This window comes from Ailuropoda melanoleuca, chromosome X (genome assembly GCF_002007445.2).
Source record: "Ailuropoda melanoleuca isolate Jingjing chromosome X, ASM200744v2, whole genome shotgun sequence".
NCBI classification, from domain to species: Eukaryota; Metazoa; Chordata; class Mammalia; order Carnivora; family Ursidae; genus Ailuropoda; species Ailuropoda melanoleuca.
Window position 1 is genome coordinate 73018912 of NC_048238.1, and position 21825 is coordinate 73040736.

At 34.9% G+C, this 21825-nt stretch overlaps 1 protein-coding gene across 4 annotated transcripts in view; it reads left to right on the plus strand.

Moving 5' to 3' along the window:
• IL1RAPL2 (interleukin 1 receptor accessory protein like 2) overlaps positions 1-21825 on the plus strand; it is a 592769-nt gene that overhangs the window by 535644 nt on the left and 35300 nt on the right. For all 4 annotated transcript variants that reach the window (XM_034649538.1, XM_034649539.1, XM_034649541.1 and 1 more), the window contains exon 6: positions 11047-11176. In XM_034649538.1, coding sequence (XP_034505429.1) covers positions 11047-11176 — 130 coding nt within the window. The remainder of the gene's footprint in view (positions 1-11046; positions 11177-21825) is intronic.

Here is a 21825-nt window from a genome sequence, read left to right on the forward strand (position 1 = left end):
AAAAGCAGACCAACACCAAGACATATTGGAATTTAATTTATGAAATATAGTAATTAAGAAAAATTCTTAAAAGCAGCAAGACAAAAGAAATCCTTAACTTACAGGGGAAGAACGACAAGGCAAGCTGGAGATTTCTCAACAGACACGTGGCAAACATGAAGAAAGTGGCATGATATATTCAAATTGTTGAATGAGAAATATCTGTAGCCAAGAGTACTCAATCCAGGAAGGCTATCATTTAGAATGGAAGGAGAGATAAAACGTTTCCCAGACAAACAAAAACTAAAGGAGTTTGTGAACCCTAAACCATCTCTGCAAGAAATATTAAAGGGGAAACTTTTGGGGGAAAGTTAAGACCAAAAGTGACAAAGGTAAGAAAGGAACAGAGAAAATCTCCAGCAACAATAACAAAACAAGTAATAAAATGGCATTAAATACGTATCTATCAATAATTAAATGTAAATGGATTAAACGCTCCAGTCAAAAGACATAGGGTGTCAGAATGGATAAAACAAAACAAAACAAAAACAAGACCCATCCATATGCTGCCTAAAAGAGACTCACTTTAGACCTAAAGACATTTGCAGATTGAAAGACTGAAAGTGAAGGTATGGAAAAACATTTATCATGTAAATGGATGTCAAAAAAAGGTGGAGTAGCAATACTTACATTGGAAGAACTAAACTTTAAGCCAAAGACTATAAGAAGACAGAAAGAAGGGCACTACATAATAATAAAGGGGGAAATCCAACAGGAAGATCTAACAATTGTAAATATTTTGCACCCAACATAGAATCACCCAAATATTAAAACAATAACAAACATAACAGAACTCATTGATAATAATACAATAACAGTCGGTGACTTTAACACCCCCACTTACATCAATGGACAGATCATCTAAGCAGAATATAAACAAGGAAACAATGGCAGTGAATGATACACTGGACCAGATGGACTTAACAGATATATTCACAACATTCCATTCTAAAACAGCAGAATACACATTCTTTCTGAGTACACATGAAACATTCTCCAGAATAGATCACATACTAGGTCACAAATCAGGCCTCAAAAAGGACAAAGAGATTGAGATTGTACCATGCATATTTTCTAACCATAATGCATGAAACTTGAAGTTAACCACAAGAAAAAATTTGGAAAGACCTCAAATACATGGAGGTTAAACAACATGCTACTAAAGAATGAATGGGTCAACCAGGAAATCCTCAACAAAATTAAAAAAAAAAACCATGGAAACAAATAAAAATGAAAACACAATGGTCCTAAAACTTTGGTATGCAGCAAAAGCAGTCCTAAGAGGGAAGTATATAGCAATACAGGCTTACCTTAAGAAGCAAGAAAAATCTCAAATAAGCAAACTAATCCTACACCTAGAAGAGCTAGAAAAAGAATAACAAGTGAAGCCTAAAGCCAGCAGGAGGAAAGAAATAATAAAGATTAGAGTAGAAATAAATGATATAGAAACTAAAAAATACAATAGATCAATGAAACCAGGAGCTGGTTCATTGAAAAAAATTAATAAAATTGATAAAGCCCTACCCAGGCTTATCAAAAAGAAGAAAGACCCAAGTAAATAAAAGCACAAATGAGAGAAGAGAAGTAACAACACACACCACAGAAATACAAAAAAAAATATATAAGAGAATATTATGAATGCCAACAAATTTGACAGCGTGGAAGAAATGGATACATTCCTAGAAACATATAAACCCCCAAACTGAAACAGCAAGAAATAGAAAACTTGAGCACACAGACAACCAGCAAAGAAATTGAATCAATAATAAAAAATCTCCCAGGAAACAAAAGGCAAGGATTAGATGGCTTCACAGGCAAATTCTACCAACCACTTAAAGAAGAGTTAATACCTATTCTTCTAAAGCTATTCCAAAGAATAGAAAAAGAAGGAAAACTTACAAATTCACTCTATGAGGCCAGCATTTCCTTGATACCAAAACCAGATAAAGACTCCACTAAAAAAGTGAACTATAAGCCAATATCTCTGATGAACATGGATGTAAAATTTCTCAATAGAATACTAACAAACTGAATTCAGTAGTACATTAAAAGAATCATTCACAATCAAGTACAATTTATTCCTGGGCTGCAAGAGTGGTTCAAAATTCACAAACCAATCAATGTGATGCACCACATTAATAAAAGAAAGGATAAGAACCATATGATCCTTTCAATAGATGCAGAAGAGGCATTTGACAAAGTACAACATCCATTCACGATAAAAACTCAGCAAGTTAGAGTTAGAGGGAACATACCTCAATTTAATAAAGGCCATATATGAAAAACTAACAGCTAATATTATCCTCAACCAGGAAAAACTCAGAGATTTTCCCCTATAGTCAGGAACAAAACAGGGATGTCCACTCTTACCAGTTATTTAACATAGTACTTGAAGTACTACCCACATCAGTCAGACAAATAAAAGAACTAAAAGTCATCCAAATCAGCAAGGAAGAAGTAAAACATTCACTATTTGCAGATGACATGATATTCTATATAAAAAACCTGAAAGACTCTACAAAAAAAAATTGCTGTAGCTGATACACGAATTCAGTAAAGTCACAGGATACAAAATCAATGTGCAGAAATCTGTTGCATTTCTATACACAATGATGAAGCAGCAGAAAGAGAAATCAAGGAATCTATCCCATTTACAGTTGCACCAAAAACATAAGATATCTAGGAATAGACCTAACCAGAGATAAAAGGCCAGTACTCGGAAAACTACAAAACACTGATGAAAGAAATTGAAGAGGACACAAAGAAATAGAAACACATTCTATGCTCATGAATCGGAAGAACAAATATTGTTAAAATGTCCATATTTCCTGAGGCAATCTGCACATTAAAGCAATCCTATCAAAATACCACCAGCATTTTTCCCAGTGCTAGAACATACAATCCTAAAATTCTTGTGGAACCACAGGAGATGCTAAATAACAACAACAACAACAACAACAACAACAACAAAACCTTGGAAAAGCCAAGCTAGAAGTATCACAATTCTGTACTTCATGTTATATTACAAAGCTGTAGGGATCAAAATAGTATGATACTGGCACCATAATAGACACATAGATCAATGGCACAGAACAGAAAATTCAGAAATGAACCCACAACTACATGGTCAAATCTGTGAAAAAGCAAGAAGGAATATCCAATGGAAAGAAACAGTCTCTTCAATAATTAGTGTTGGGAAACTGGACAACTTTCCTTACAGCATACATAAAAATAAATTCAAAATGGAGTAAAGACCTAAATGTGAGGCCATTAAAATCCTAGAGGAAAACACAAGCAGTAACCACTTTGATATTAGCTGTAACAACGTCTTACAAGATATGACTCTTGAGGCAAGAAAAAGAAAATAAAAAATAAACTATTAGGACTTCATCAAAATAGTAAACTTCTGCACAGTGAAGGAAACAATCAACAAAACTAAAAAGCATGAGAGAAGATGGAAACTATGGAGTGAGAGAAGATATTTGCAAATGACATAACTGATAAAGGGTCAGTATCCAAAGTATATAAAGAATTTATAGAAGTCAACACTGAAAAAACAAATAATCAAATTTAAAATGGGTAAAGTTATGAAGTTATCTTTTTCCAAAGAAGACATCCAGATGGCCAACAGACACATGAAAAGATGCTCAATATCACTCATCATCAGGGAAATACAAATCAAAACTCAAATGAGATATCACCCCACACCAATCAGAATGGCTAAAATTAACACAAGAAACAACAGCTGTTGGCAAGGATATGGAGAAAGGGGAACCATCTAGCATTGTTAGTGGGAATGCAAACTGATGGAGCCACTCTAAAACAGTATGGAGGTTCCTTAAAAAGTTAAAAATAGAACTACCCTATGATCCAGCAATTTCACTACTGGGTATTTACTCAAAAAATACAAAAATACTAATTCAAAGGGATCCATGCACCCTGATGTTTATAGCAGCAATCTATAATAGCCAAATTATGGAACCTACCCAAATGTCCACTGACCAATGAATGGATAAAGAAGAGTTGGGGTGTGTGTGTGTGTGTGTGTGTGTGTGTGTGTGTGTGTGTTTTGTATACACACACACTGGAATATTACTCAGCCATAAAAAGGAATTAAATCTTTTCATTTGCAATGATGTGGATGGAGGTAGAGAGTATAATGTTAAACAAAATAAATGAGTCAGATAAAGGCACATATCATGTGAATTCACTCATATATGGAATCTAAGAAACAAAACAAATGATCAAAGGGAAAAAAGGAGAGAGAGACAAACCAAGAAACAGACACTTAACTATAGTGAACAAACTGATGGTTACTAGAGGGGAGTAGGGTGGTATATTGGGTTAAATCGTAGATAGGGATTAAGGAGGGCACTTGTGATGAGCACAGGGTGTTGCATGTAAGTGTTGAACTACTAAATTGTACACCTGAAACTAATATTACACTGTACATTAACTAATTGGAATTTAAATAAAAACTTTTTTAAAAAGAAATGTTAAAGGTATTCCTTTAAGTGAAAAAAATGGATGTAATTAGACATAAGAAAGTTATGAATAAAAAGATGTAAAAGATGAAAACATCTACATAAAACATGAGAAGTTAATTTTTTTATTTTCTTTTTCTTTTTTTAAGAATGATTGAACCTGGGGCGCCTGGGTGGCACAGCGGTTAAAGCATCTGCCTTCGGCTCAGGGCGTGATCCCAGCATTCTGGGATCGAGCCCCACATCAGGCTCTTCTGCTATGAGCCTGCTTCTTCCTCTCCCACTCCCCCTGCTTGTGTTCCCTCTCTCGCTGGCTGTCTCTATCTCTGTCGAATAAATAAATAAAATCTTTAAAAAAAAAAAGAATGATTGAACCTAAATAACCACAAATTAATATAGACTACTATTTACTTAGTAGTTTATAAACAAACTTTTATACATGTAATAAGGATGGTAATATTCGGGAAGCTCAGATAAGTGTTTACAAAAGTACTTGGTGAATTCAAAAGTCCTATCCAAAAAACCAAAAACAAAAACAAAAAAAACCCTACATAAAAAAACAAAACAAAACAAAACAAAAAAACCCACAAAAATCCCATCCAAATTTAGCATGGGGGTGTTTTCCTTCTGAGGCTTGGTCTTCAAGAAGCTAAATTTGAAGCATATTCTGATGTGGATAATGGGATAGATAAGTGTTAATTTTGGCTCTGCCAATTTCCTGTCCTTTTTAAATTTATGAAGCTCCTATGTGGTAATAGCCTTCTCTTATCAATTCTCTATATTTTCTGGATTCTAAAGTAGGTGTGATTTATTCAAGCAGGCGCTGTGTTCTCTAAATCACAAAGTACTATTTACTTACGATGTTATGTATGAACCACGTGGTTACCACAAATCCAAAGCCTATGACAGATACATAAAATTAGGAAAAAAGGAAAGCCAAACATAAAACTATGAAAACCTATCAATCACAAAGAAAGAGAGCAAAAGAATAAGAAAGGAACAGAGAAGAACTTCAAAAACAACTAGAAAACCAATAGCAAAATGACAATAAGTACAGAATTATCAATAATTATTTTAAATGTAAATGGCTTAAATGCTCCAATCAAAGACAAAGGATGACAGAATGGATTTAAGAAAAAGACAAGGGCCATCTATATGTTGCATAAATGAGACTCACCTCATATCTGAAGACCCATACAGACTGAAAGTGAAGGTATGGAAAGGCATTTACCATGCAAACATAGACAAACAAAAAAGCTGGGTTAACAGTAATTACAACAGACAATAAGGACTTTGAAACGAAATCTGTGCCAAGAAGCAAAGAAGGGCATTACATAATGATAAAGGGATCAATCCAACAAGGGGGTATAACAATTGTAAATAACTACACATGCAATAGTTGGACACCCAGACACATAAAGCACATATTGTATGGAACCACAAAAGACTGAATAGCCAAAGCAATATTGAGAGAGAAAAACAAACCTGAAGGTATCACTATTCCAGATTTCAAGATATACTACAAAGCTGCAGTAATAAAAACAGTGTGGTATTGGCACAAGAATAGACAGATAGCTCAAAAGAACAGAATAGAGAGCCCAGAAATAGACCCACAATTATATGGTCAATAAATCTATGACAAAGGAGGTAAAAATATACAATGGGGAAAAAATAGTCTCTTCAATAAGTGGTGCTAGGAAATCTGGTCAGCTACACGCAAAAGAATGAAACTGGACCACCTTTTAACACCATACATAAAAGTAAACTCAAAATGGATTAAGGACCTGAATGTGAGGCTTGAAACCATAAAAATTCTAGAAAGGAATACAGGCAGTAACTTGTTTCGCATTGGCCATAGCAACGTTTTTTCTAGATATGTCTCCTAAGGCAAGGGAAAAAAAGGAAATATAAATGTCATCAGAATAAAAAGCAAAGAAAGTCAAAACAAAAAGGCAACCTACTGAACGGGAGAAGATATTTGTAAATGATATATTCAATAAGAGGTTAATATCCAAAATGTATAAATAACTTATATGATAACACCAAATCATCATCATAATCATCATCATTATCATCATCATTTTCATCATCCTCATCTGATCAAAAAGTGTGCAGAGGACCTGAATAGACTTTTTTTTTTCCAAAGAAGACATCCAGATGGCCAAAAGACACATAAAAAGATGCTCAACATCACTAATCATCAGGGAAATGCAAATCAAAGCCACAATGAGATACCACCTTACACCTGTTAAAATGGCTAAAATAAAACAGACAAGAAATAAATGTTGGCACGGATGTGGAAAAGGGGAACCTGTGCACTGTTGGTGGGAATGTAAATTGGTGCAGCCACTATGAAAAATAGTATGATGATTCCTCAAGAAATGAAAAATAGCACTACTATATAATTCAGCTATTCCAATTCTGAATATTTAAAAAAAATTACCTCAAAAATGGGGCGCCTGGGTGGCACAGTGGTTAAGCATCTGCCTTTGGCTCAGGGCGTGATCCCGGCGTTACGGGATCGAGCCCCACATCAGGCTCCTCCGCTATGAGCCTGCTTCTTCCTCTCCCACTCCCCCTGCTTGTGTTCCCTCTCTCGCTGGCTGTCTCTATCACTGTCGAATAAACTAATAAAATCTTTAAAAAAATAAAAAATTAAAAAATAAAAATTAAAAAATTACCTCAAAAAGATACCTGCATTCTCATGTTCACTGAAGCATTGTTTAAAATAGTCAAGATATGGAAACAAACTAAGTGTTCATCAGTGGATGAGTGGTATGTATCAGTACTTATTCTTTTTCACACTTGATTAATATTTTGTGGTATGAATGTACCAGAGTTTATCCCTTCACCTGTTGGTGAACATTTGGGCTATTTCTGGTTTTTGGCTATCACAAATAAAGCTGCTAGGAATATTCATATACATTTCTTTGTATGAACATATGTTTCATTGCCTGTCTAGACTTAAAGTGATAAAGAAATTATTAGTAATACAGAGTAATCTTAAAAGGATTATCTAAACCCATTCTCTTGTGGAGCCTGGGTGGCTCAGTCAGTTAAGCATCTGCCTTTGGCTCAGGTCATGATCCCAGCATCCTTGGATCGAGCCCCACGTGGGGCTCCTTTCTCAATAAGAAGCCTGCTTTTCCCTCTCCCTCTGTCTGCTGCTCCCCCTGCCTGTGCTCTCTCTCTCTCTGTGTCAAATAAACAAATAAAATCTTAAAAAAAAAAACATTCTCTTGTGAAAGGCACAAAAGAAACACTGAGGAACTCATGAAGTTCTTTTAATTTTGATAGTCTTCAATCTACTGTACTGTGCCCTTTGGATACAAATGTGAGCTGCTCATCTCTACTAATAGGGTATACAGTACCATGGGAATGACTTTGAATATGTCCAGAGGCAAGACAATACAGTAGCAAAGAGATGCAAATGGTAAATAGGAGTCTGCAGGTGCACATGAGCCATATTTTAGAAAAGCCTGGGTTGATTCCATTTCAGATTATTTGTTTAATCAATGCAGAGATCCCTCACATACCTTTTGGAAGAGGAGGTTCCCACACCCTTGCACACATTGAGTTTCACTATCTGACACAAAAGCTAATCAGAGTATTGCATATTTTCTCCACAGAGTACTCTCTTCAGAATATTGCATATGATGGTTAGATGGTTTTCCTGTTTCAGCCATTGACAAAAGAATATTCAGGATATTTATTCAGCATTTGCAAAGAAAACTAGACCTCTGAAATATCTGTCTCTTGCATTTATTTAACAAGAACATGACTGATGGGAGAGTGAAAACATTTCCAGAAAAAATTGCTGCTATATTCCTTACCCATTGTATACTGCCAAGGAAAGGGCAGAATCTGTCATTTTTGATAGACCACCTCAAAGAAGTCTTTTTTTGCACATTACTATAATTGTCTTTCTCCTTAAAACCAAACCAGACCTTAGCACCCACATGCCAGGAATTACTAAAAGGTATTTTATTTGATATATTCTTCAATATAGCCCAAAATATATGCAATGGAATATTACTCAGCTATCAAAAAGAACAATTTCTCAACATTTGCTGCAACATGGATGGCACTGGAGGAGATTGCTAAGTGAAATAAGTCAAGCAGAGAAAGACAATTATCATATAGTTTCTCTCATCTATGGAACATAAGAACTAGGAAGATCGGTAGGAGAAGAAAGGGATAAAGAAAGGGGGGTAATCAAAAGGGGGAATGAAGCGTGAGAGATTATGGACACTGAGAAACAAACTGAGGGCTTCAGAGGGGAAGGGGTGGGGGAATGGGATAGGCTGGTGATGGGTGGTGGGGAGGGCACATATTGCATGGTGCACTGGGTGTTATATGCAACTAATGAATCATCAAACTTTATATCAAAAACCAGGGATGTACTGTATGGTGACTAACATAATATAATAAAAAAACATTAAAAAATATAGCCCAAAATAATAACAACCAGAATTTATGTGTATATATGTATATACTGGTAGTTTTAGCAATTGAGATTATTTATAATGTTTATCACAGTCTCTGGATTTTATGCCATCTGGTTTGATGTCCTTTAATACCTCCAATTTCATGGGAATGAAGAGAAGTAAGGCATAGAAAAGACCCTGTGTTCAGGTTTAGAGAACACAGCGCCTGCTTGAATAAATCACACCTACTTTAGAATCCAGAAAATATAGAGAATTGATAAGAGAAGGCTATTACCACATAGGAGCTCATAAATTTAAAAAGGACAGGAAATTGGCAGAGCCAAAATTAACACTTATCTATCCCATTATCCACATCAGAATATGCTTCAAATTTAGCTTCTTGAAGACCAAGCCTCAGAAGGAAAACACCCCCATGCTAAATTTGGATGGGATTTTTGTGGGTTTTTTTGTTTTGTTTTGTTTTGTTTTTTTATGTAGGGTTTTGTTGTTTTTGTTTTTGTTTGGATAGGACTTTTGAATTCACCAAGTACTTTTGTAAACACTTATCTGAGCTTTCCGAATATTACCTTCCTTATTACATGTATAAAAGTTAGTTTATAAAAAGTTAGGTAATCTGCCCAGGGCCAGATAATCTGCATTTTTGTGATAAATCCAAAACCAGGATCCAGATCTCCTGTGCACATTCCACTCTACCAGACTATGTTTCCATTTTACACAAGCTTATATCACAGAGCGTAAGTTCAAAGCAACAATGAATAACCTTGTTTCAGATTTGTGTTAGAAATATATGACAGACTATTGATACCAAAAGTTTTGACATAATTGAGTGATCCCAAAGGTCCACAGCATGTCATTTTGCTGAGATGTAAATTTGCACTATAGAAAGATCAATATACAAGTCACTTATGGTTAAGCCCAGCCTAGCATCCAGCATCTACATGTCTGTGAGGTTATTTTAATTTCCACTTTGTCTTAATGTAGAGCGTAACTCCCATTAAAATTATTTTTTCATGAAAATGGTCCTCACAGAAAGCCATCTGCTAGTTATGGTGATTAAATAGAAAGCAGTCCCAGAAAATAATGGTTCTTAGAACATGGAAGTTTTAGATCAATTTAAGAATAGAATGGAGAATTTGTCTACAGCTCAGAGTGATTATGGGAACAAATTCACCATGTACTCTACAAGGAAAAAATATTTTTGAAATTTATTTATCCGGTGCTTCAGTGTGGGCCAAATTGCATGTTATAGAGAAAATGATAAGCTACATTATGATTTATGAATTGGGGATTCCTTTGTCAGAATTGTCTAGACTGTGCTTTTTACACTATTCTTCCCTTATTAATCTACTTTGCAAGAAGAAAATAAAATCAATGTCAGCAAAAAATAACAGCTTATATATTTGATGATAAATTTATAATTAAAACAAAGTTTTTAACGATAATCACAAAGATGAATAAAAATGCTGCAGTATTGCCTAGAATTGTTTAAATACTATAAATAACTCCAAGAATATAAAAGGCATGTTTAGACTGTTTTCCCTGCATGTACTTTTTATAAATTTTTTAAATTAAAAATTCTTCCTTTGATTTGTATTATCCAATTTTTCTTAAAATGACAAGCATCAGAATAAACATATTTTCCCTATGCAATATTAATAATAGTGGATAGTCTTATTATTTTCTCACCAATAAAAATTAACTTATTCTTTTGATTAATGTTAACTTCAAAGGCAAGTCCAAGTAATCAGTAATTAATACTCTCAAAAAAGAAAAATAAAGGAGAATTCTTTCCACTTGATTTCTTCCTGTTAGTTCCTAGAAAGGAGTCAGCAAAAATAAGCAGTTCTAAAAACTGATTAATTTTCTTTACTTCTTCATTTTTGATAACGTCTTAATTTTTAAATTTCCCAGAAGCTCTTGTGACTAATTTTTTTATGTGCAGTGATAAGAGGATTGGAAGAAGAGTTGAAAATGGGTCACCTCTGAGCTTTCCTTTGGATGTTAAACAGTCCTTTTCTGTCTCCCAGTGATAACCAGGAGCCATTTGTTCAGTTCTTTTTCTCTGTCATCCTCAGGTAAGCCTCTGAACATCCCTTGCAAAGCGTTCTTTGGATTCAGTGGAGAGTCCGGACCAATGATCTACTGGATGAAAGGGGAGAAGTTTATTGAAGAACTGGCAGGTCACATTAGAGAAGGTGAAATAAGGTACAGAACTTGAATTGGTTATTTTTCTTTTCTCTCTTTGCAGTTAAGCAATGGAACATCCTAGAAGAGCTTCTGCCTGGAATTTTAATTGCAACTCCAAATCATTCCATTTTCTAAAAGCTGATCTGGTGTAGAGAGTGGTGCATTTCCCTAAGAAATGCAAATGTGTAAGCTTCCAATATAAGGAGGTTTTCTCAGGTTCTAAAAATATACCATGGAGTATAATGACCCCCTCAAAGCCGCTTAAGCAAATTCCTTTGAGTTTCCAAAGTTTAGGCCACTGTTACTCCATCCAGCCATAGCAAATATCCAAACATTGTAGGTGACTCCTCAGACCACTGGGCAAATGCTTATTTACTCCCTAGGAAGAGACAACTTTCATATGTCATAGGTGTAAAGCTACAGTGACAGTAGTAAGCTACTACTTGCCAAAATAACTGTTGACTCTCGTTGAATAGTGTTTATTTTTCCCAGTACCCACTGCTCATCCTGAAAGTGACTTTCAAGTTAGCACCACCCTATACATCTTTTCATTCTCCTGTCAGTTACCTCCCTGGTACATAGACATCTATTCTATTGGTTTTCTAATCCTATTTAATACAATGTCATTTGTACAAATAAAGAATAGGTAATTTTTCCTACCTCACTCAGACTATCGGGTTGCCCTCTGATTTTAGAGGTGGTGATATACAGTGTACATTTCTCATTCCAATACGAGTTGGGACCCTTCTCCCTCCACCCCCATTAAAAATGTTGTAGTGGAAACCAATCCAACATGTCAGTGCAACTAATGTTAAAATGCATTTTTTCACTTTTTATTGAATATATAGCAGTGCAAAAGAAACAAGTACACTTTATATTATTTTCCATGATTAAATATAATTTATTATAACTATCTTGACAGTTTCTTTTCATGTGTCCACCCAGTAACTCCACCCCAGAGAGCATAATATTGAGGAGAGCCTGTCCAAAATATTGACTAGATGAACTTATTTCTAGGATAAAAAGTACATGAAAGTGTCCAAATTAGTCATTTGTCATCAGAGAAATGCAAATTAAAACCCTGTGATAACACTTTATACTCACTAGGCTGGTTATAATCAGAAAGATTGTAACAAGTGTTGGCTTGCATGTGGAGAAATTGAAATCCTCATACACTACTGGTGGGAGTGTAAAATGGCGCAGCCACTTTGGATAACAGTCTGGTGGTTCCTTAAATCATTAAGTGTATAGTTATCAGCAAGTCCCCTCCCAGGTATATAACCAAGAAAAATAAAAACATACATCCACACAAAAACTTGTACACAAATGTTCATTGCAGCATTATTCATAATAGACAAAATGTAGAAATAACCTAAATGTCTATCAACTGATGAATGGATAAATAAAATGTGGTATATTCATACAATGAAATATTATTCACCCGTAAAAAGAATGAATAAAGTACTGATATACACTACAACATGGATGAACCTTGAAAACATACTCAGTGAAACAAGCCAGTGGGGAAAAAAACCCTACATATTATATGCTTTCATTTATATGAAATGTCTAGAATAAACAAATCTATAAAGATAGAAAGTAGATTGGAGGTTGCTTAGGGCTGGGGGGAAGGTGGGAGAGGGGTAAATACTTAAAGTGCATGGGTGATTTTTTTTTTGGTGACGTGGAAACAATATAACATAAAATGCACTGTTTTAAAGTGTACAATTTAGTAACGTTTAGTTCATTCACAACGTTGTGCAACCACAACCACTATCCAGTTCCAGAAAATTTTCGTCACTCCAAAATCCTGTACCCATTAAGCAGTCTGAAGCTTCATTTTAAGGTGATGAAAATGTTACAAAATTGACTGTGGCAATGGTTGCACATATCTGTGGATATATTAAAAAACAGTGAATTGTACATTTTAAATGGATGAATTATATGGTATATAAATTATATCTCAATAAAGCTGTTCAAAAAAACTTCCAATCAATTGCCTGGCTCATAACATGTTCAGAAAAATAATCAATATACTATTTATAAATAATTCATAGCTCTTAATTCCCACTTGAAATTTAAGTTTCCTTGGGGCGCCTGGGTGGCTCAGATAGTTAGACTTCTACCTTCGACTCAGGTCATGATCCCAGCATCCTGGGATCAGGCTCCTGGCTCATCTGGGAATTTGCTTCTCCCTCTTCCTCTGCCTCTCCCCATGCTCATGCTCTCTCTCTCTCTGTATCTCTCTATCTCAAATAAATTAATAAAATCTTTTAAAAATTGTTTAAATGAATAAAAATAAAGTTTAAGTTTCCTAATTACTAACATTTTATTAGCAAATTTCAAGTTAAGGTTTATGAAATTAATGCAACTGAATTTCTTTTAAATTATTTCAGAAGATACATGTTTAGGATTATTCTCAATGCATTTCCTATATAAGACTTTGAGGATTGTTCTTCATTTTTCAAAAAAAGAAACTGATCCCCAAAGGACAAGTGGTAGGTACAATGGTACATAGTAGCAAAATTTCCACTACCAAAAAGCTCAGAACTATGTTTAATGATCAAGGGTAGTAGTTATATGAACCTAAGATAATTATCTCTCTTGTACATGACTGATTGGATTGTTCTAAATGAACAGATTTAATGGGGATATAGTTGACATACAATAAAGAGTACACAATTTAAAGCATACAATCTGTAAGGGCCAATATGTGTATACACCTATGAAACTATCACCATAATTAAAATAATGAACATATGAATCACCCACAAGTTTCTCTTTTGTAATCCCTCCCCCTGCCTTACTTCCACAATACTGATTTTTCACTATAAATCTGTTTGCATATTCCAGAATTTTATATAAATATAATAAAGCAGTACGTGCTTTTTTTGGTCTGGATTATTTAAGTTAACACAATTATTTTGAGATTCATCCATCTTGTTAAATGTAGCAATAGTTCATTCTTTTTATTGCTGAGTAGTATTCCATTATAAGGATATAAACAGTCTGGTCACTTGTTGAAGGATATTTGGGTTGTTTGCAGTTCAGGGGCTATTCCAGATAAAGCTGCTATGAACATTCACTTATGCATTTTTGCATTCCCATATATTTCCTTTTTTTCTTGAGTAAATACCAAGACATGGCGTGGCTGAGTTATATAATAAGTGTACATTTAACTTCATTAGTTCATTTTTTAGCTCTGTTTTAAAAACGATTTTTAGAATAACTTTAGATTTACAGAAAAATTGTGAAGATAAGGTCTTAGTCTGCTTCGGTTGCTATAACAAAAATTCCATAGACTAGGTGGCTTAAACAACACATATTTATTTCTTATGGTTCTGGAGACTGGAAAGTTCAAGATCAAGGCACCAGCAGATTTAATGTCTGATGAGGGCCTACTTCCTCATTCATAGACGGTCATCTTCTCGCTATACCCTCGCATATCCTGACATGATGGGAAAGGTAAGAAAACTCTTCAGAGATTCTTTTGTAAGGGCACTAATCCCATTCATTAGGGCTCCTTTCTCATGACCTAATCACCTCCCCAAAAGCCCCACCTTTTAATACCATCAAGTTAAAAGTTAAAATTTCAAAATATGAATGTTTTGGGGGCAGGGGCTACAAACATTGAATCCATAACAAATAGTATAGAGAGTTTGCTACATACCACATACCCAGCTTTCCCGGTTATTAATATCTTAAGTTACTGTGGTACCTTTATTACAATTAATGAACCAAAATTGACATATTATCATTAACTGAAGTCCATATTTTATTCAAATTTCATTAGCTTTTACCTACTGTTCTTTTTTAATCCGGAATTATTTAACTTTTTAAGAATCTGCCAAACTATATTCCAAAGTGGTTATACCATTTTACAAAAGAAAAGTTAGACTCTACTGCTGCTCTCTAGCAGCGAATGGTTAGAATGGTGAGAGACAAAGCGTACATATATGAAACAGTTCAGTCTAGTCCAAGCTACTTTATTAGGTGCAAATTAACCAACATTTAGGTACTATAGGAAGTCAACCTTTCAGGACTTGCAAAATGCCATTGTTGATTTGATTTTGTTACCTCTTCTTTCTCCACTCTCCCCTGCCCTCCCCATAAAAAAGGAAACATACCTATATTTGCAGTGGAGGAAAGTAACATGGAACTTGTTTTGAAAATTTACAAAACCCTTCTAGCCAACTAGAGACAGCTTCAGAGAAATGTAAACAAAGAGGCAGGGATTCTTAGCCAAGATAAATACATAGGCAGCCATTTTGTAATATTAATTATATGATCTTGATTTATTTGAGAGCTTGTGTGGGTGCAGGAATTCCTTCAGGATATGGCTATTTATGTTAACACAGGAGTTACTTACTAGATTCTGTCTTCTAGCCTTCAAAGTCATGTCCTTGAAAGAAAGTATATAAGATTTTTATACAGCATGGCAGATTGGAACAAATCTGGTAGTTTGATTTTAAAAATGCTAATCATACCATTAGTTCAACAAAGAGAAGATCTGCATTCTTTCATAGCCCACACATTTTCTCCAAAGAGAACAGTTCTAATGGTAGAATGCTGAAGATGTTAAGTTTAGGATTCCTCTGGAAAGCATTTCCGGAAACAAAATTTCCTCCTGGATGCATGGTTCTCCCTCAGGGTATTGTATTTGCTTCATATTTTAATTGATTAGCTCTTATGTTGTGCATGCATGTCAGAAGTGCACTGCCCCATAGATCTAAAAAGTGGGGATGGAAATAAATTGCTCCCAAGCAGTTGACTTGTGGAGAACCTGCCACAAAGGCACTGTATCTGGCAGGAGGACTGGCCACACTGCCTAGGTTCTCAATTTCCTGGACAGCAGCTTGATCCTAGAAGTATGTGTTGCAACTTTTTTTTTCTCTTACTATTGCCCCTGAGGAATAGAGAACTTTGGGGGAAAAAAACACCTACCTAGGGAAAAAACTTGGATATTTACCAAAGGCTTGATGAAAAAATGTCACTCAGACTAGAGTGAATGCAACTTCTGTACAAAGCAGTACCCCTGCAGCTTTACTATCATATTTGGTCAAATCCTGAGGAGGGATTTGGAGTTATCATTTGTTTAATCTTTGGGTTACTTTTTTCTTTTCCTCTGGGTTACTTTGACCACAGTGGCTCCTTGCATCTCCTGACTTGCAATCTATTGTCAAAGCACTCAGGCTCCACCCTGGGCATACAGATTCTCCTTTATCTCCCTTCAGCAAATTGGCATTCCCCTTCCAGTTCTCTGATGTTGCTAAGAGACTGAGTGAGCCTTGAGGAAATCTGAACCCGAATGTAGTATCTATTCACAACTGCCAGCCTATCCCATACAACTGCATCCCAGATTTTCCAATAACCCCAGAAGATGTCATCTGTAAGGATGTTAAAGGAATTTGGCATGTGCAGTAGCATAAGCTGCAATTGTGCAAGTTTGGTTATTTTTTTCTACCAGTTTAAAGTCATTGCAACAAGCTGCTCTCTATAAGCTCTACCATGTCTATTCAGAGAAATCAAATTACCATTGGGAAGAGACCCACTGAAAATCATCATTAGGAAAGGACATCCTAATTTCTGTTGCTCTGTTAAAGCTTAATGGTAAGAGTTTGCAGAGTGGCATAAGAGAGTTCATGAAAAAGAGTAGTAGTCTTTGGGTGTGAGCATTTTCAAAAGGCCAATCCAGTTCCATGTCTTTACAGAACTTCCTTTTAATTAATCTTACCAGAGTCTTGAGAATTCGGAAAATAAAATAATTTGCTAGTAAGGTATGTACTCCACAGTGCTAATAAAAAAATGTCAGAGAAATTAAACTCATCCTATTAAACAACAAGAACAAAATAGTTTCTAAGCTTACTTGCAGGATTATAAATTGCATCTGATTGCAAAAGGAGACTGCATGAATTTCAATGCAATTGCTTTGCATCAATGGAGAGTAATTTTTGATTATAAATCTCACTTTACAAATCTTCCTATCCACATCTAATATTTTTTGCCCTTAGGCAATACCATAAAACGCTTACCAATCTTTTATAATTCTTGAGCTGAAAAACATATTCAATTTATCTTAAGGTTTTTTAAATAAGCTTCTTAAAATGCAAATAATTTTATTTACTTTCAATTACTGAAAGGCTACAAGTTGTATATTGGCTTTGCTTGGTTTTAGTTTTGTTTTCTTCACTCCTACTTCCACCACGTTCTGGCTTTCTGTTTCCATTTCTTTACCTTAACATCCTTTCCCTGAATGAGTAATATGCTCTCAACAAAGAAGGGAATGTGGTACAGGTATGAAAAGATTTTATTCTTGAAATAAAGTGAGCCTATAGTAAAGACCCAAAGTAACCTTTCAATAACTAATCAATTAAAAACATATGGAGCTGTCGGAGAAGAAAGGGATAAAGAAAGGGGGGGGGTAATCAGAAGGGGGAATGAAGCATGAGAGACTATACACTCTGAGAAACAAACTGAGGGCTTCAGAGGGGAGGGGGGTAGGGGAATGGGACAGGCTGGTGATGGGTAGTAAGGAGGGCACGTATTGCATGGTGCACTGGGTGTTATACGCAACTAATGAATCATCGAACTTTACATCAAAAACCAGGGATGTACGGTATGGTGACTAACATAATATAATAAAGAAATATTATTAAAAAAACATATGGAGCTGTGAATATGTAGTTTGTCCCCCAAGTATAAACTATTGAAGTCCCAGGCAGCCCAAGGCAAATGATGTGCTCTGTTTTGGCAACTTCCCACCATACTTTTTCAGTGCTTTGAAGCACCCCATCTGCTCTGGCCTTCCTCAAGTTGAGCTAACACACACACACACACACACACACACACACACACACACACGCCATCTCTCCTTTTCCTCCATTCACAGCTCATGTCATTGGAAGAAGGAACACTGATCGATCACTTTGACTTTGATTTAAATAAGTTTCAAATCTTATGACCTATATGTGAATGTAGATTTTGTAAGTCATGAGGAGGCTTCAGTGGAAAGTAAACTTCATAAGCAGCATACCTAGGAGCAGTCTTAAATGCTTAAATCTGAAGGATGAATTTTAGAGGGGTGATGACTCTACTCTTCACAGTTCTAGTTCCACAGTGGATCTTAGCCTTGATCTATGCATAAAATATTTAAAGCCTACCTAAGACATATTTTTTATATCTCTTCTTTTACTGAGCAGACTCTAGATGCCCAGTCTCAAATATAATGTCTTATATTATAAGCTACTCTAGACAAGAATCCATAATTAGCAAATAATAATAATAATAATTTCTCTTCATGTTTTTTTACTACACAGTAAATTGCAAAAACATTTTGGCATCCTTAATTACATTGGAATTTTCATGACAGTCATCTGAGGTAAATAGTATCAGTTTATTTTATAGAATAAAGAAATTGGTTTAGAGATTGAGGAAGAGCTGTCCCTGGGCAGTTTGTTCACAGTTCAGTGGAGCTAGGCTGAATTCATCAAAACACAACTAGCAAGAATCCTCATTTGCCCAGAATGGTTTGTTGTGCACCACATTTAGATGTAGAGTCAAAACTTGCCCAGGACTGAAAGAGTGAAAATCAGTCTGGACTGAGAATAAGCAGTCCTGCTATTAATCAGACTGGGAGGACAGACAGATAAAGCCAGCTGCAAAGTTAACAGAAAACACTGTTTCTCCCAAGGCCATGCAGCAATTGTAAAATGCCATAACGACCCCCACCTCCTTTGAGTGACTACTGCTTTCTTACCAGTAATGCCCCTGACCTACTTTGCTATTTTCATATATTACTGGGAATACCCAATTGCTAAGCCATCCTTGCCTCATGACAGTTCTCAACCCCTAATCAATCCTCCGTTTTCCCAAACCTGCCTTAAAAACCCCAACCAATCCAGAATTTATCAGGGCTTCCCTAGACTCTACTCAGACTCTTTCAGTGGAAATTCAAAAATTACAAAACATGCTTTCTTTCTACCTTCAATTGAGGAATAATCCACAGTTACTCTGAAATGTCCCACCCTCAATGCATTCAGTCAGTAAGTCTGACTTTGTCAGACTATATGTTTGATCCTGGTCACTAATAAGGCTTTAATAGGTACTAAAAAATGACATTAAAAGAAAGATTTTAAGAGGTTTTTAAAAACATACTCCTATTCTTGATATTCTCAATCATCATTCCTGGACAATGATTACTCATACTCATAATAATAACCCAGAGACTGTGCAAGATACCTAGACATCACAAGAGGGCTCAGTTTGGTTTAAGGGACCATTTAGGATGAATAGTAATTGGAATTGGATATTTTATTTTATATTTTATTTTATTTTATTTTGGGGGAATCAAATCTCTTCCCTTTATTTCATGCTAGATTTTAAAAAAATTTCCAGCTTTGTTGGGGTATAAATATAAAAATTGTGTGTATTTAACATAATATTTTGATATATGTATACATTGCAAATCAAGCTAAACCAAATCAAACTAATTAACTTATCCACCACCATACATAGTTACCATTTTCTGTGTGTGTATGAAAACACTTGAGACTTACTCTCGTAGCAAATTTCAAATATACAGTACACTTGTTACTAATTATAGTCATCATGCTGTACATTAGGTCTCTAGAACTTATTCATTATATAACTGAACGACCTGCATCTCCCCTTTTCTTCCTCTAGCTCTTGGTAACCACCATTCTATTCTGTTACTATGAGTTTGGCATTTTTAGATTCCACATATAAGTGATATCATATCTTATAGTATATTTCATTTTCTGACTTATTTCATTTTGCATAGTATTTTTCAGGTTCCCTTATGTTGTTGCAAATGGCAAGGTTTCCTTATTTTTTAAGACTGAATAATATTTTATTGTATATGTAAACCACATTTTTTAAACCATTTCTCCATTGATGGACACAGGTTGTTTCCTTATCTTGGCTATTATATAATGCTTTAATGAACATGAGAGTGAAAATACCCGAGATCTTGATTTCATTTCCTTTGCATATATACCCAGAAGTGGGATTGCTGGGTCATATGGTAGTTCTATTTTTAATTTTTTGAGGAATATCTGGATTGTTGTCCATAGTGGCTGCACCAATTTATATTCCAACCAACAGTATACAGAGTTCCCTTTTATTCATATCCTGGTCAACAATTTTTATCTTTTGTCTTTCTGATAATAGCCATTCTAACAGGTGGGAGATGATATCTCATTGTGATTTTGATTTACATTTCCCTGATGATAGTGAAGTTGAGCAACTTTTTATATACCCATTAGCCATTTTTATGTCTCCTTTGAAGAAATATTTATTCAGGCCCTTTGCCCATTTTTAATAAGGTTATTTGTTTTGTTTTGTTTTTATATTGAGTTTTAAGAGTTCCTTATATGTTTTGGATTTTAACCCCTTATCAGATATATACTTTGCAAATATTTTCTTCTATTCCCTAAGTTACCTTTCCATTCTCTCTCTTTTTTTTTCCCCAGAGAAAGAGCGGGGGGAGGGGAAAAAGGAGAGGGCAAGAGAGAATCTTAAGCAGGCTCCACGCCCAGTGCATAGCCCAACATGGGGCTCAATCTCACAATCATAAGCTCATGACCTGAGCTGAAATCAAGAGTCAGATGCTTAATTGACTGAGCCACCCAGGTGTCTCTTCCACTACAATTGACATACATTAGTTTTAGGTGTACAACATAACGATTTTATATTTGTATATATTGCAAAATGATCACCACCATAAGTCTAGTTACATTTGTCACCATAATAATTAGTTTTTTGCTTATAATGCACAATTTTAAGATTTACTCTATTAGCGACTTTCAAATGTATAACACGGTATTATTAACTATAGTTGCCATGCCATACATTACATCCCCATCACTTATGTATTTTGTAATTGGAAATTTGTGCCTTTTAATTCCCTTCACCCATTTTGCCCACTCTTCAACCCCCTGCCTCTCCACCAATTTGGTCTTTGTATGTATGAGCTTGTTTTTTTTTTCTTTTTTTAGATTCCACATGTAAGTGAGACCATACGGTATTTTAGAAACTTTTTAGTTTGATGTACTTGTTTTTCTTTTTGATTTGTTTGTTATTTTGTTTTTCTTGCCTGTGCTTTTGGTATAATACACAAAAAGTCATTGCCTAGACCAATGTTAGAAAGTTTTTCCTTATGTTTTCTTCTAGTAGCTTTATGGATTCAGATCTTATGTTTGTCTTTAATCCTTTTTGGATTGATTTTTGTATATGATATGAGATAAGGGTCCAATTTTATTCTTCTGTATGTGAATATAAAGTTTTTCCAATACCTCTTACTGAAGAGACTATCCTTTCCCCATTGTGTATTTTTGAAATGCTTTTTGAAAATTTGTTGACTATGGATTGTGGATTTATTTCTCAGTGCTCTATACTGTTCTGTCTATATGTCTATTTTTATACTAAGCCATACGGTTTGGTTACTGTAGCTTTGTGATATCATTTGAAATCAGGAAGTGCAATCCCTCCAGGTTTGCTCCTCTTGTTCAAGATTGTTTTAGCTATTTGGTGTCTTTTGTGGTTCCATATATTTTAAGATATTTTTCCTATTTCTATAAAAAATGCCATTGGGATTTTTTTGGGGTATTCCCAGAATCTCCATTTATTTCTTTTTATGTTTTTTTTTA